This window comes from Lissotriton vulgaris, chromosome 10 (genome assembly GCF_964263255.1).
Source record: "Lissotriton vulgaris chromosome 10, aLisVul1.2, whole genome shotgun sequence".
NCBI classification, from domain to species: Eukaryota; Metazoa; Chordata; class Amphibia; order Caudata; family Salamandridae; genus Lissotriton; species Lissotriton vulgaris.
The window spans coordinates 63,020,026-63,034,807 of NC_141698.1; the positions used below are offsets into that span (position 1 = coordinate 63,020,026).

A 14,782-nucleotide genomic window follows, 5' to 3' on the forward strand; every position below is an offset into this window, starting at 1 on the left:
GTACTTAGATCCGTGTGGGCCTTCGCTGATAGCTCCTGCCAGTCATCCTCTGCAGACTTTAATCTTGCACTTTTTGCAGCATTTCGGCACACAGTTACTTACAGCTGAGTTATGCACCGGAAATAAATGTGAAAGCACCACTAGCAATCCCAGAATTCAACCCATTAGAGCACAAACTAATAATGAATGAATTGAGCAAGAAAAGGATCTCCACGGTCTGCAGGTCTTAGATAATAAACATCTCTGACCTATTAAAAGACTTGGGTGCTTGATGGGAAGTGGATCTGGGCTCTCTTGAAAATGAGTACTGGACAGTGGCCAAAATGACCTCCCTCTCCTTTGCAATAGCATCCCACTTCCGGCTCAGTCAATTTAAGTACTTCCACATGGTCTATTACAACCCAGATAGATTCTGGAAAATGATTAAGAGCTACAGCCACCACCTCGTTTACGAAGCAGCACAATGACAGGCTTTTATAAACACTCAATATGAACCCGCCATTAATGGGTACCGGATTCAAGTACACCCTACGCTATGGGAACTGAAAGGAAGACCCATCGCTTTGGATCCTAACCTGGCAATTTTGGGGAGCATAAAGGGACTTGGGGACCTAGATTTTCTTGTATATGGATTACAATAGGTACGTTAACAACCAACAGATATTGCACGCAGGCTACTGGGGATAAGATGAAGCTCCCCCCCTTTCAAAAGTGACTTAAAGATATGGGCCAAAGCTGAACAAACCACATATGAGACGCAAGAGTGCCGCAAAAAAAATTGAAAAAATGTGGGGTTCTTGTTGGCTCCACTTCCATTACATAGTATTACAAAACATATCACTTACTGCACAATGTCAATCTATTATGTAACTGAAATATGGAGATTATGAATTCAAGGAAAATGTATATCATTGTAAGAACAAGGGTTGTGTTGGTGTGACTGCATGGAAATAATAAAAAAGAAGTGTAAAAAAGGGTCAGCAGAAACAGCTAAGCCTGACGTGCCTGAATCTGACTCCGCAAACAGAATCAACTTTTCATGGTCATTCACAAATGAGGAAACATCTGTATATAAGTGACCAGTGGGCTTGAGGGTCTTAGGCCTTACCCAGAGTCCAACTGCCATGACAAACACAAAGTACAAGACCAGAACCGCAATATCAGCGCCCTCCAGGGTCTGATGCGGGAAGGCGTGCGGATGTGCGGTTGTGTTAGGCTCCACAGTACTGCTGGTAATGTCCATCTCGGCACGGCCCTGTTACCTCGCTGCTGACGTTACCTATGGAAAGGTGGAACAAAAACAAAGAGGTGGAGAAGTCAGCTTGAATGTGAGACAGGACAACATCCCTTCTTCTAGGAAACTCTGCATCAAACACCCAAAGTCCATGTTTATATTAGCAGGGTCATGTCCTGGATTTTCTGTGAGGTCTCTTGCCCCCATGTTTCAATTATCTGAAAATTGCCCCAATTACTCACTTTTAATCTTCCTCACATATGGTTCCTTTCTTTACCATCACAGTCTGGGAATGAAAGTCTCTGCTCTGCTGGGCAAGCATGCCACCCTGCCGCTGTTTTACTTTTCTTGCATGCCTTCTGTATGTATGTATGTGTGTTCTTATATAGCTCTCGACTTACCCTAGGGCATCTCTGCGCTTGCATTTTTGGGAACCCGTCCTGGTTTTACCCTGTGAGATAACCCGTACTGGGCATCCCCAAGGTGAAAGCCAGGCATCCCGCCGCGGGGGGGGGGGGGCCGTTGTGGAGATTAAGCAAGCTTAATGCCCAGAGCTGCATAGAGTGAACCCGTGCTTAGAGTGGGCACCAAAGCGAGAATTATCGAGTCCGTGGACAATTGGGCTCAAGACCCTGCCGCGTCGGGAATTGAACCCTGGTCCCGGGTCTGACCTCTGCTTCAGGGTTTGCCTCCTCTAACCAGTGAGCCACACTTCTCCACTTCTGCTTTGCCATCTGTGAGCGTAACCATCTACACGTCCATAGAAGGTACTGTGTGATTCTAGGTGATGTTCACCAGGGCAGAAAAAGGCTCAGCTGGCCAGAGAGTGCACTCAAATTGTAAGCCCACCCCTGATTGAGGGAGGTTGCTACCTCACACCAGGCCATGGGAAGGCTGACTGAAATGCAGATGCAAAGGCCTACTTACCTGGGCCGGGAGAAGACAAGGGATACATCTCAGTGTAAAATCTGTGAAGTCCCCTATGACCGAGGTCCTTTTTACTGCCACAGTGTGTGGCACATCCTGCATATGTTGAGTGACTTGGAAGCGGTGTGCAGAGGAAATAATGTCCTATGAAAGACACCGTGAAAGTGCAGTAAGTGCACCTGGACCATCCTTCACTGAGTGTTGTGCGAGGCATCACTTGCAATGAAAAGACCATGCCTGTGTAAAGCTTGTGAATGCTAATGCACACTGTTTAAAGATGCCTTAAATGGTTATGTAGACAAAGACCACATTTTATTGGAAGCAGTAATTACAACATCACAATAATGCATCACAGACACCCAGTGTACTGCTCATCTATTATAACACATATGTTCATACCCCTTGACTGCTAACTAAAGGATCTAACAAACAAACGTGCCTCTTAACTTAAGGGATCTTTCATTAGTGCTATACACTTTCTCACTGTAAAACCTTGTTAGGAGTCTTCACAACTGAAATAAGACCAAAAGGGAGAAGTTAAACATGCGCAAAATCTTTACCAACATAGCCAATATCTTATTCTCCTGATTACCCTACAAAATTGGAACATGAAGACAAGCGACCAGTAACTCCAAGGATGCTTTAAGTTCCACTGAAAGACTTCTGAACCAATCCACTAAAGATCTTCCTTCAAGACCTGCTTTCTAGTTTTTGTTGAACCCTGTTCTTTTGGGTAGTCTCAACTCCTCAAAATCATTTGACAAATACATATCATTTTAATCAAAACATTATGCTTGATGCTTGGCTGGAGAAGTGGTCAGACACAGTTTGCCTCAGTAATCTAAATTTAAACCACTATGGGGCATCAGTAACTTACACCTGTGAGTCATTTACACAAGTAATTTACACATATAAGTAACTTTACTACTTTTGGCTATTCACAGATTTCTAGAACAAATTAAGTGGAAGTAGGAACTTAAAATAAAACCCAATAGAAAATAATGTTACGTTAAATTTTATTATTATTTTAAATAGTAAAACATATTTATCACTTAATTTTAATTTTAAAATATAACAACCTTTTTAAATGCATAAATAATGTAACATTAATTTTCATCAAAATATAATTAAACTCGGTTAAAAAAAATATTACTGCATAAAAAATCTATTTGTTACTTTAGGTGGACATTTATTTTAAACTTCAGAAAAATATATCTTTAATCCATACTAATATAATAAAGAGAGAGCCCAAACCTTTGAGGCGGGTAATCTCAGGAACCACAGCACCAATCACAACACCCAATACAGCGTTGGAAAGGGTAGTTGCAGCAGAAGGACATAGGCTATGCAGACGCCCACCATATATATTTAAAAGGTAAAAGAACCGTGCCAGCAAAGTAGTCCCTTGTGGGCGTGTCTGCGTTGTGCTGTGGGCGTGTGCGGGGGCGTGTCAAATGCTGGGGGCGTGTGGTACGTTCCGCCCTTCATGCCATGTCTCATATCGTGTGCTAATCCCACCCTGCTCCATTTAAATACCCCTGCACCCCATAATCATAACCCACCCTTACTCCTTAAAATACCCCTACACCCTTAAACACTAACCCATCTTAACCCTATAAATATACCCTGTACCCCAAAACCCAAACCTATCCCTAAACCCTAAAAAATACCCCTGTACCCCAAAACCCAAACCTAGCCCTGAACCCTATAAATACCCCTGTACCTCAAAACCCAAACCTACCCCTGAACCCTAAAAATACCCCTGTACCCCAAAACCCAAACCTAGCCCTGAACCCTAAAATTACCACTGTACCCCAAAACCCAAACCTACCCCTGAACCCTAAAATACCCCTGTACCCCAAAACCCAAACCTGGCCCTGAACCCTTAAAATACCCCTGTACCCCAACACCCAAACCTACCCCTGAACACTAAAAATAATACCCCTATGCCCCAAAACCCAAACCTAGCCCTGAACCCTAAAAATAACCCTGTACCCCAAAACCCAAACCTATCCCTGAACCCTAAAATACCCCTGTACCCCAAAACCCACACCTACCCCTGAACCCTAAAAATACCCCTGTACCCCAAAACCCAAACCTAGCCTTGAACCCTAAAATTACCACTGTACCCCAAAACCCAAACCTACCCCTGAACCCTAAAATACCCCTGTACCCCAAAACTCAAACCTAGCCCTGAACCCTAAAAATACCCCTGTACCCCAACACCCAAACCTAGCCCTGAACCCTAAAAAGAACCCTATACCCCAAAACCCAAACCTACCCCTGAACCCCAAAACCCAAACCTAGCCCTGAACCCTAAAAATACCCCTGTACCCCAAACCCAAACCTAGCCCTATACCCTTAAAATACCCCTGTACCCCGAGACCCAAACCTACCCCTGAACCCTAAAAATACCCCTATACCCCAAACCTATCCCTGAACCCTAAAAATACCCCTGTACCCCAAAACCCATACCTATTCCTAAACCCTAAAACTACCCCTGTACCCCATAACCCAAAACTATATCTGAACCCTTAAAATACCCAAACACCCCAAAACATATACCTCAGTACCCCAAAACATATACCCCTATACCCATACTTACCTTATCCAAACATTAAAAAAACATGATTTTACCATTCATGCATTTACAACGAATTTCGTTGTAAATGTATGCATGGTAAAAGCATATAAAATGTAATGCAATGCGTTATAATGGCATTGCGGAGTCATGGTACTTTCGTAATGAAAGTATGCGGAGTAATGGAATGTGGAAAGAAAGTTGCGGAATAATGGGTGTTTACCCTCCCCCGGTAAGTACATTGGTGGCACGGCGGCCCACATCTCCAGCAACATACTCATATTTTTTCACCACTCATTTGAAAAATGCACAGGTCTCTCTCATTGATGGCCAGCATCAACATACACTTTTAGACACACCTCCTGCCACAAGTTCTAGAATTGCAAACTTTAGAGCTGGGGAGCTACGTTCGAATCTCGGCATCAGCACAACATCCTGTGATTCCAGGCAAATCGCTTTGTCTCCCCGTGCTACCACAAAGGAATGTGTTCTTCTGTAATGTAAATTGTGCTCATGCCATGTTGTCGAGTTCGCGCTATATAATATTGCAAGGAAAAATAAAGTAGGGAAACTCGAGTTCACACACTACTGAACACGCACTCTTAAGTGCATCAGCAGTGCACTGTGAATCGGAGTGTTTCACAGGACTGTCACAGATAGGAAATGCTATCAAAACGAAATCCTACAAAACAATATACTACTGGCCGGCAGCAATTCATACCCGGACAACGTCGGGACGGGCTGCTAGTGTAATATATTTAAACTAATTACAGTTTTAATTTAAAATTAAGTTAATAGTGCTGTAGCCTTTTTATTTTTTATACATTTTTAATAAATACATACAATTAATTTACAGTCATTACATGTTGTTATCCTGGTTAATGTATTGCTGTGTTTCATACCATTTTAAGAATTATGCTTTATCTTTATCACAATAAAGACAGTGGGTGGGTAGTCTTCTCGCTAATGTTTTTTTCTGAATAATCTCTTGCACATTGTTTTAACAATGTCTCTTTATAGTTATTTTTTTCTTAGCTGACCAAGACCGCACTTACAATAGCAAGCACTCCCCATTTCTATACTTTCATCATGAATATTGAGTAGGTGTTAATTGGTCGGCTCTAACACATAATCACTTAAAAGAATTCCCTTTTAAAAAACAGGCAAATATATTTCTAAGGTCTACGGACTGCAGTTGAAGAGCCACTCATCTTCAGACTCAGTGCCGTACATCACTGGAAAGCAAGACATTGTATAACTCAGGTTTCAGGACAATCGCACAACCAAATATATCACAAAAAAATATAATGCGCTCAATCCCTGCCCCTTTGCATGCTGAGTAGCCATACAGATATGGGATAGGGACATTCTTAATAATATGTGTGTGGTGGTAGTTAATCTGTGGTGGATATTGTGTTCAAACAAATTCCGAAGCCTTCTGTATTTCTTACTGGAGTAGGCATTAAATCTGTAGATTTCACATTAGATATTGGGGATTTAGTAGTTTTTTTCAGATGAGGCTCTTTGTTTTCATGGATTTTAATAGTAACATCTCTTTATGCATGTTGTCCTTTTCCAGTGTTACAAAGGACCCTGAAGAGGTTTAATACCGCAGACTTTGATTTTTCAACCTTTGTCTTGTCTTCATACTTTTTAGTCCGCTAACCTTTTAGTGGTGCTAGACTCCCACAAGAGCTTGATCTCCTATGCTAAAAGAAAGAGTTGGACATTTATCCTTGCCTTTCATTAATGAAGTTAAAGATCTTGTTCCCACAAAAATACTTTACTCTCACATCAAAGCCTGTCAGTCCTGTCTGAAAAGCATGGACGCTGCTGGAAAGATCTAACAAATATATTAGGCCAAGTGATTTCTGTTTTGTTACTGAGCTTAGAGTGGGATCTGCATGTACTTGGCTTCTTCAGTTAGATGTGTATTGTCTCACTTTCTGTAAACTTCAGGAATAAAAGTGAATTCCTGTAAACATTACCTTTTGGCCATGGCCGTTTTTCTTAAGCCTTCAGGACAATCATTGCCTTGATAATGAGGCATCTAGCTGGTTTTGAAAATGCGCTGTTGTTCTGCCCTGTAGTTTGCATTGACCTTTAGAGGCTATGTCTTCATTTAATTTGCACCATCTTTTTAGGTTTCGCCTCGCCGAAGGATGCGCTCTGCGCATCTTTTCGGCGCAGGCGAAATCCTGTTGAGAACTGTAAGGTGGCTTTGTTCGGCCCTCGTCCTTGATTGGCTGGCTCCGTAAACGGAGCCTTGCCATTGGACGAGGGGCCTGTCCGTCAATGCCGGACCAGACACGGGGGCGTTCCCGACATTCTTTGGCTTTTGCCGACGTCACGGGACGCCGGGAACGCCCCCGTGTCTGGTCCGGCATTGCCGGCACCTCCCTTGTTAGGTCAAGAGCTGTGTGCACAGGCGCGCATATGGTGGCGTGATTTCGCTATCCCTCCTGCACGTGCACCGCGCTGTGCACTTCGGCCACGCTTTTCTCTCTCCACCTTAACTCTCTCCTCCCTCTTTCTACTACCCCTTGTTTTTAAAGCACATAGCGCCTTAATTTAAAACTGTTCTGCAGTATTTTCGCACTGGTGTCAGTTTAACATGTTAATGTAGAGCTATTTTCACTCAATTCAGCGTGACGAATTTCGTAACTTTCATAGCATATGATCAGATCTGCTCCCACTTGTAACAACGCTTTGTTTTCACTTTGACCGTCAAACGTATGCAGGAAAGTATCTTTCGGCTGTTTTTACTACTTAACATAATCTCCAAACAGAATTCTATTTCTATTCCTAAAATATCAGTGGACGCATCCTTTCCACCCTCCAAATCGCAATTTCACAAAAAAGCTTACGTTACATTTTTAAAGGGTTACGATGTGGTTAATAAACGTTGTCGGATGCATTTGATTTTAGCTCACCCTACGTAACAAAAAAAAACGTATTAATCATAATTGGGCGGCGAACCCTAGTGCATTTATCAATGCTTGTTCACTAAGCTGCTACAAGTGGTCATGGGATGAGAGTTCTAACCTATGTATTTATAACACATCGAGTGACTCGAAGAACATCTCTTTAAAAGTTTAACGCCTGTGAGTTCGTCAATGTTAGGGTGTGTGGTGTGAGGGGCGCTCAGATGCTGGAAGCTAGCACGGTCAATGCATCGATGGGCCGTTTTAACTTTAGACAAAATAAGTGTAGAGGAGTCACCGGTTCAAATGAAGGAAGGGCTCTGCGGAAGTTTGACGTAATGTGACTAGCTGTGTGTGAAAGACGAGTGCTAACCCCCCCCCCCTCCCCGCCCTCATTTCCCCCAAGTGCTTTCTGCACCCATCACATGGCGTCACACTTAAGCAGAACCCTGTCTCATTTGAGCCGGTGGGTCATCTGCACTTATTTTCAGGGACCAGCTTTTATTTTTCCTCAAACGTTGATGCAAGAGAAGAAACACCGAAAGGAGAAAAAGAAATGAAAACCCGAAGGCAGGGATGTACAGGAAGCTGCAAGAGTGAGATGCAGGGAGTGAGTGTCTGGAGGAGGATGATGGAGGCACCAGTGGGACTCAGGACTATAGCGCCTTGGTGTTCAGGACCCGACCTTGGCTAGCGACTGCCGAGGGCTTCCAAACTCAGGGTCCTGGCATTCATTCTTTTCTTTTTTACAAATTAAGCACTGGCCCGGTTATTACTCACACAGCCCATACTATAATGGTAACTCTAGCGGCTAGAAGGCAGCGCTGGCACTAGGAGCATGATGGCGGTAACTTGAAAAGAGGGAGCAAGGCGAAGTCTGTCCCCCTATAAATCGAGTTGGGGAGTTTCGCCTCCCGCTGCGGGGGTAGCGCTGCATTTCATGCCCGCACTGGGAGGTGTCACAAGTCTTCATCAATGCTCTGCTTCTCGGAGCACCCCGCAAATTCGCTTGCATTTGCACTGGGTTTGCATTTTATAGCGCTTCACACCAGTGGACTTGAATGGTTTTAAGTTGCAGCCTAAGTATATAGCTCCTCCTGCTGGGGACCAGGTGTAGTTACAGAGCTTTGTGTCTCATGGCTGAATACTAGTCGTGAAAGTGCGAAGTGAATGGGCAGGACTACGATTGGTGCTATGACGTGGCTCACATTTTGAATTGAAGGTCGTTACAATGTACAAGTATTTCCACCATTCGTTAAAACATGCACTCATAAATAATTCTCGTCCTTGAGGTCCAGTAAATTCTTTTGTAGTTTATTTCTGGAGATTCACAGCTTTTGCCAAAATTAAAGAGGGATTACATATCCGCCTCATCAGGGAAAAGGGATATGGTATAAAATCGGGCACCTTCCTAAAATCGGGCAGGAATTGAACGGCTTTCTTTTCGCGGAAGTATTGCAATGCTGATTTTGCATCCCCGGTGTTGTTCTGGTCACAAGACAGCGTGGCTGAGTTCCTTTGCCTCGGTGACCTGTCCAGAGTCAATCACTTATTCCACAATCCAGTGGACCTTTTAATTTGCATGCGGTGGGGCTGCAGTCGGCATGGAGCTGTTTATGTTGGATGGAAGGCAGACTTTGCAGAACGTGTTTGCTGAGTTGATTTCTGTGTAAAATTTAATACCGAGGCCCGGATTTATAAAAGGTGTTGCGTTGTCTGTACGTTGCACAAGGCAATGCAAGGCAGAGTGAAGAGTGAGTGTGTAGAGTGAGTGTGCAGAGTAGTGAGTGCAGAGTAGTGAGTGTGCAGACTAGTGAGTGCAGAGTACAAAGTGAGTGTACAGAGTAGTGACTGCAGAGTGCTAGGGAGTGCAGAGTGACTGCAGAGTGCTAGGGAGTGCAGAGTGACTGCAGAGTGCTAGGGAGTGCTAGGGAGTGCAGAGTGACTGCAGAGTGCTAGGGAGTGCAGAGTGACTGCAGAGTGCTAGGTAGTGCTAGGGAGTGCAGAGTGCTAGGGAGTGCAGAGTGCTAGGTAGTGCTAGGAAGTGCAGAGTGGCTTGGGAGTGCTAAGGAGTGCAGAGTGATTAGGGAGTGCAAGGGAGTGCTAGGGAGTGCAGGGGAGTGCAAGGGAGTGCTAGGGAGTGCAGAGTGACTAGGGAGTGCAGAGTGACTAGGGAGTGCAGAGTGACTAGGGAGTGCAGAGTGACTAGGGAGTGCAGAGTGACTAGGGAGTGCAGAGTGACTAGGGAGTGCAGAGTGACTAGGGATTGCTAGGGACTGCAGAGTGACTGCAGAGTGCTAGGGGGTGTTAGGGACTGCAGAGTGACTGCTAGGGAGTGCTAGGGATTGCAGAGTGACTGCAGAATGCTAGGGAGTGCAGAGTGACTGCAGAATGCTAGGGAGTGCTAGGCAGTGCAGAGTGACTAGGGAGTGCTAGGCAGTGCAGAGTGACTAGGGAGTGCTAATGAGTGCAGAGTGACTAGGGAGTGCTAATGAGTGCAGAGTGACTAGGGACTGCTAGGGAGTGCAATAGAGTGCAGAGTGCAAGCGAGTGCAGAGTGCAAGGGAGTGCAGAGTGCAAACGAGTGCAGAGTGCAAGGGAGTGCAGAGTGACTAGGGAGTGCCGAGTGACTAGGGAGGGCTAGGGTGTGCTAGGGAGTGCAGAGTGACTAGGGAGGGCTAGGGTGTGCTAGGGAGTGCAGAGTGACTGCAGAGATTAAGCTAATGGCAATGTAAATGACAATGGCATTTATTTATCTGTTTTCAAAACCAACACATAAATACAAATTTTGTCATTTACAATGCCAATAGCTCTAACTTTTCCAAAGGCGAAACCATTGCATTGTAAATGCTTGTTTACAATCTCAGCCAGGAGGGTTAGTCAGCTTCGGATGTTGTTTGCAAAGAATCACTTTTCTACACAGATGGCTCTTTGAGCTGTATCTTACTTCATTCGGAAAGGTTTATCTACGTTTTATTTTAAACAAAAGTTTTATTTCCAGGATTTTAACCAGGGTCTCATATTTCTCCTAATTTGCTGGCTGCAAATAGCGTGGATTTGGCATAACCTGTAATCATGAATGAGAAACTCAGTCCTGACAAGAAACCCTGCATAACACTTCTAGCAGACATTAGGTCATTCTGTCAACTCCATATCCTTGATCCCTGGCCATGCACATTCAGTCTCCTACTGGCACCTCCTTTCTGGTAAATGTGTTCCTTTCACTTCTGGAGGAAGAGCCTAGATGGCAGACTGATGACACATCACCCTCATTAAGATTTGTGTATGGTGTGTCCTTGATCTCCTGCTTTCACAACATACAAGTAACCACTCCAATAGTGCGTACCAGGGCACATAGCTCGTGACTTGGCACAAAACTAGTTCAACTGCTATATGTTGGACGTTATGACCTTAGGAGTCTGGACAGTAGTAAGCAGGCGTGCAGAGTGATGCACAGTGGCCCTTTAAAATTCTTGAAGCTATAGTACCTTACAAAAGAACAGTACACATCATGGCCAGCTTGTGAGATAGGAAATTGCCAATTCGAAAGAGCATGTGTAAGGGCTAACAGTTCTTGAATAACCAGGAAGGATATTTTTCTTTCCTTAATATTGTACTAGATACACTACAGAGGTGGAGGCGGGTAGTGCAACATTTTGCAGTATTACTGCCTTATACACGCCGGGATGCTCTTCACATGGTAATGTAATTCCCTGTATTTGCCACAAGCCCTGAATATTCACCAGTTATTTTCATTTGAAAGTTTCTGGGTGTACACATGCAGAATGGTACCTTACTGGCAACTGCCTCCCTTTCCTTGTAATCCATTCTTTTTCACTACAGGAACAAATCTCATAATAATTATGTGAGCCCTGTTTGAGATCTGTGGGCTTTGATAGCCTAAAGAAGAAATAATATAGGGTTCCCTCCACTAAAATATCCTTTATCATGGTTTATTGTATCCACGCTTCCCTAAAGGTCTCAGCTGTGGGTGTCTTCAAACTTGATCACAGAATAGAGACACCACAAGATTAGAAGAGGAGGGTGATTTAGGAGATGTGTGAAGAACTAGGAGTAGATTTCATTTCTGATGCCAATGAAAGTGGTTAACCTTCTAGACCTCAGTTGTCACGTCCACAAAGCCACATATCTCTTTCCTTCTACTGAAATGCACTTCCCATCGGTTGTACCAAAATTCCTACTACTGAGTAACACCTTATACTAAGAAACCTGTTTCTGTATCCACTAACCACACACTTCTTTTCACTGTGCTGCCTAGTCTTCCACAAGACCATGCGTCTTGAAACACCACACCTCTCTTACTAAATTAGCCTGTCACAAACGCACCACGCCTTCTGCTAAACTTCATCTTGCGTCCACTAAGATTTGCCTCTCACCACAAGACAACACTTCTCACAAGAAAACTTCTCCCTCCGCAAGTCTAAAGCATACAACTTCCACAGGAATATATCTCTTTTCACGGGGAAACAACTATCACAAGAATACACCCCCTCCCACAAGGCAATATTTCTCACAAGACTACATTTTCACCCCTTAGTACACACCTCACAAAAAATACAGCCACTTCCACAAGACCAGATCTTTCATAAGAATATATTACCTCCAACAAGCCCACACCTCTCACAAAACATCTGTCAAAACAATGTGCCTCCTTCCACAAGGCCACATCTTTCATAAGAATACATTTCCTCTTGTAAGGATACACCTCTGACAAGCACACATCCACCCGCACAAGGCCACAACTCTCACAAAATACCTGCTCTCTGGCTCGATTTATGTGCAGGATGGTACAGATGGGTAATGTTCAAGGGATCAGTGATACTTGGATTGGAGGTGGTTCTTCTTTAGAATATTACATATGTAATGTGTACTTGTCACCACTGCACTTGCTTGGGGAGTGGTAAGGTCAGAGATTAAGAAAAAATCTGTTTGGAAAACAAATTTAATTTTTCACTTATACTTGCAGATTTGGGAGGATTAACCATAAGCTCAGGCCATGTAGAGTCTTATTCAGTAGTACATCTGTTTTCACTTGATGTAAAGAAATGTTCCACCATGCAGGAAATTATTTGCCCAAGGCATTGTGAGGGATCAGCATGATTTGATTTGGTTTAAAGTTTTCTAAAGTGTGTGATTTTTTTATTGTGCCCACTCCATGAGAGTTTTGTGGGGGTTAGGGGTCATTCTTTTCTTTTTACTCACTCTCACTGCCAGCATATTCCAGTTGGCTGCCCACACTAAATAGGGACTGAACTCTCTCACTCCATCGGGCTGTTGGGAGAAGGTTAACACCAACCAAGTCAATTTTACTCCATCCACTTAAACCTTGAAGTTTACCCACCTCTAAATTGGGCGGGCAGACTGAGAGTTTGGTTGCAGGGTACCCTGCCCGTTGTGACCTAGAACTTTGTCCATCAAACTCTAAATCGGCCCGGCTCTTGCCTGGAAATCATGTGTGCTGCAGAAAAGCTTGGGAGCCAGTGTTTCTGGGAACTCACTGTTGTTCTACCTTCTAGTATGCATAGGCCATTTGAGGCCATGTCTTCACTTAATTTACACCTTCTGACTTGCAAGATGCTCTTCCGTGCTGCCAGAATATCATCCAAATGGGTCAGTCAACTCCAGGTGCTGTATGCAAAGAATCACTTGTTTACACAGATAAAGTGGTACTTTGACCTGTACCTTATTTCATTATAGAAAGTTTATCTACGTTTTAGGTAAAGTAATGATTTTATTCCAGCCTTTCAACCTAGGCCTTATATTTCTCCTGATTTGTTGGCTTTAAATAGTGTGAATGTGGCAATGGCTGAATATTCTTCTTAGAACTGAAGTTTTGATTTAGGGTTTGTCAGACGGTACTCTGTCCACCAACCACCAAAGCCGAAGTTTGTTTCTTAAAAAGGAATAGGCTAATGACCCCCAAATCCTAGGAGCTTTCCCCCAGGATGTGAGGTTCATTATTTGCTTTTTTTCTTTCCTTTGCTGCCAGACCGAAAAATCACATTACTCTCCAAATATGGCGGACAGTTTAATGACTATTCTATAATGGTCCCTACTCCATCAGGCCAGTGGAGAAAGCTGTCCTTCGACAGGGGCTCTTTCGAATAAAATGGCACGAGTCCACCCAACTCTAAATGAGGTGGGCGGACCAAGAGTTTAGTGGACATTAACCCTGCTGTATTTGCAACAGAGTACCCAGTCCACTAAACTTTCAATCTTTCCCTACATCATTCAGAATCTCTTCTCATGTATTTGGCGCACTTGGAGAACTAATTGCTGATAATAAACCCTTCCTCTTCTACGAGGTGTGAAGCCATTCTGCCAACGTTTTTGTGAAAGATTTTTTTCAATTATTATTTGCACCCAAGCCTTAATGCATCTCCTAGTTTGAGGATTGTACATAGTATGGCCACGGCTTGGGTCTAAAATTCTACTCTGAACTAAGTCATTCTGAACCTACGATTATGACAATGTCGTAAAACCACTGGACGTTCGAATGTGAGACTGACTTTGACTTCTGGACATCCATCGGCCATTCATCATTGAGACCACCATTGACTTTGAAACCTACTTGCTTTTCACCACCTTCAATGTTGCAACATCATGAAAAGTTATTCATGCCAAAGTGATCCCTGCAGCTTTCTGCTGAGTAGATACAGTGGCTGAGAAAAGCAGGAAGATATCACACACCTCTGATTTGGGGCACTTCAGTTCTCTCTGACACACAAAGTAATTGATTTGGTGTAACTGACTGAGAAGATCTTTTTCTCGTGTATTTTTTTTAGTTTCACCTTTGTCTCCTTAATTTTTGCCTACATTACCAGTTGCTCCTTTACCTAAGACTGTTCCACTGTAGAATTCACACTGTAGAATTACCCTTTGAGAATATCACTATAGATCACTGGTCTTCAAACTTTTAAATGCTGCCCCTCCTCCAGTGCAAAAAAACAAATCATGGCCCCCACTTACAATTTTTCACGAATATTCTATTAAACTGGCAATATTTAAATATGTCTAGAGTTATTCAAATGTTGCAGTGAAGTTCTGTTAATGTTTTCAAAATGCAATCAAATACATGATTGCCAAACAGACTAT

General features: G+C 43.5%; 1 protein-coding gene across 1 annotated transcript in view; it reads right to left on the bottom strand.

Moving 5' to 3' along the window:
• The window catches only part of SLC5A11 (solute carrier family 5 member 11), a 162,055-nt gene that overhangs the window by 135,376 nt on the left and 11,897 nt on the right, over positions 1-14,782 (bottom strand). Inside the window, exon 2 of the mRNA XM_086940471.1 lies at positions 1,109-1,279. Coding sequence (XP_086796597.1) covers positions 1,109-1,243 — 135 coding nt within the window. The 5' untranslated portion in view covers positions 1,244-1,279. The remainder of the gene's footprint in view (positions 1-1,108; positions 1,280-14,782) is intronic.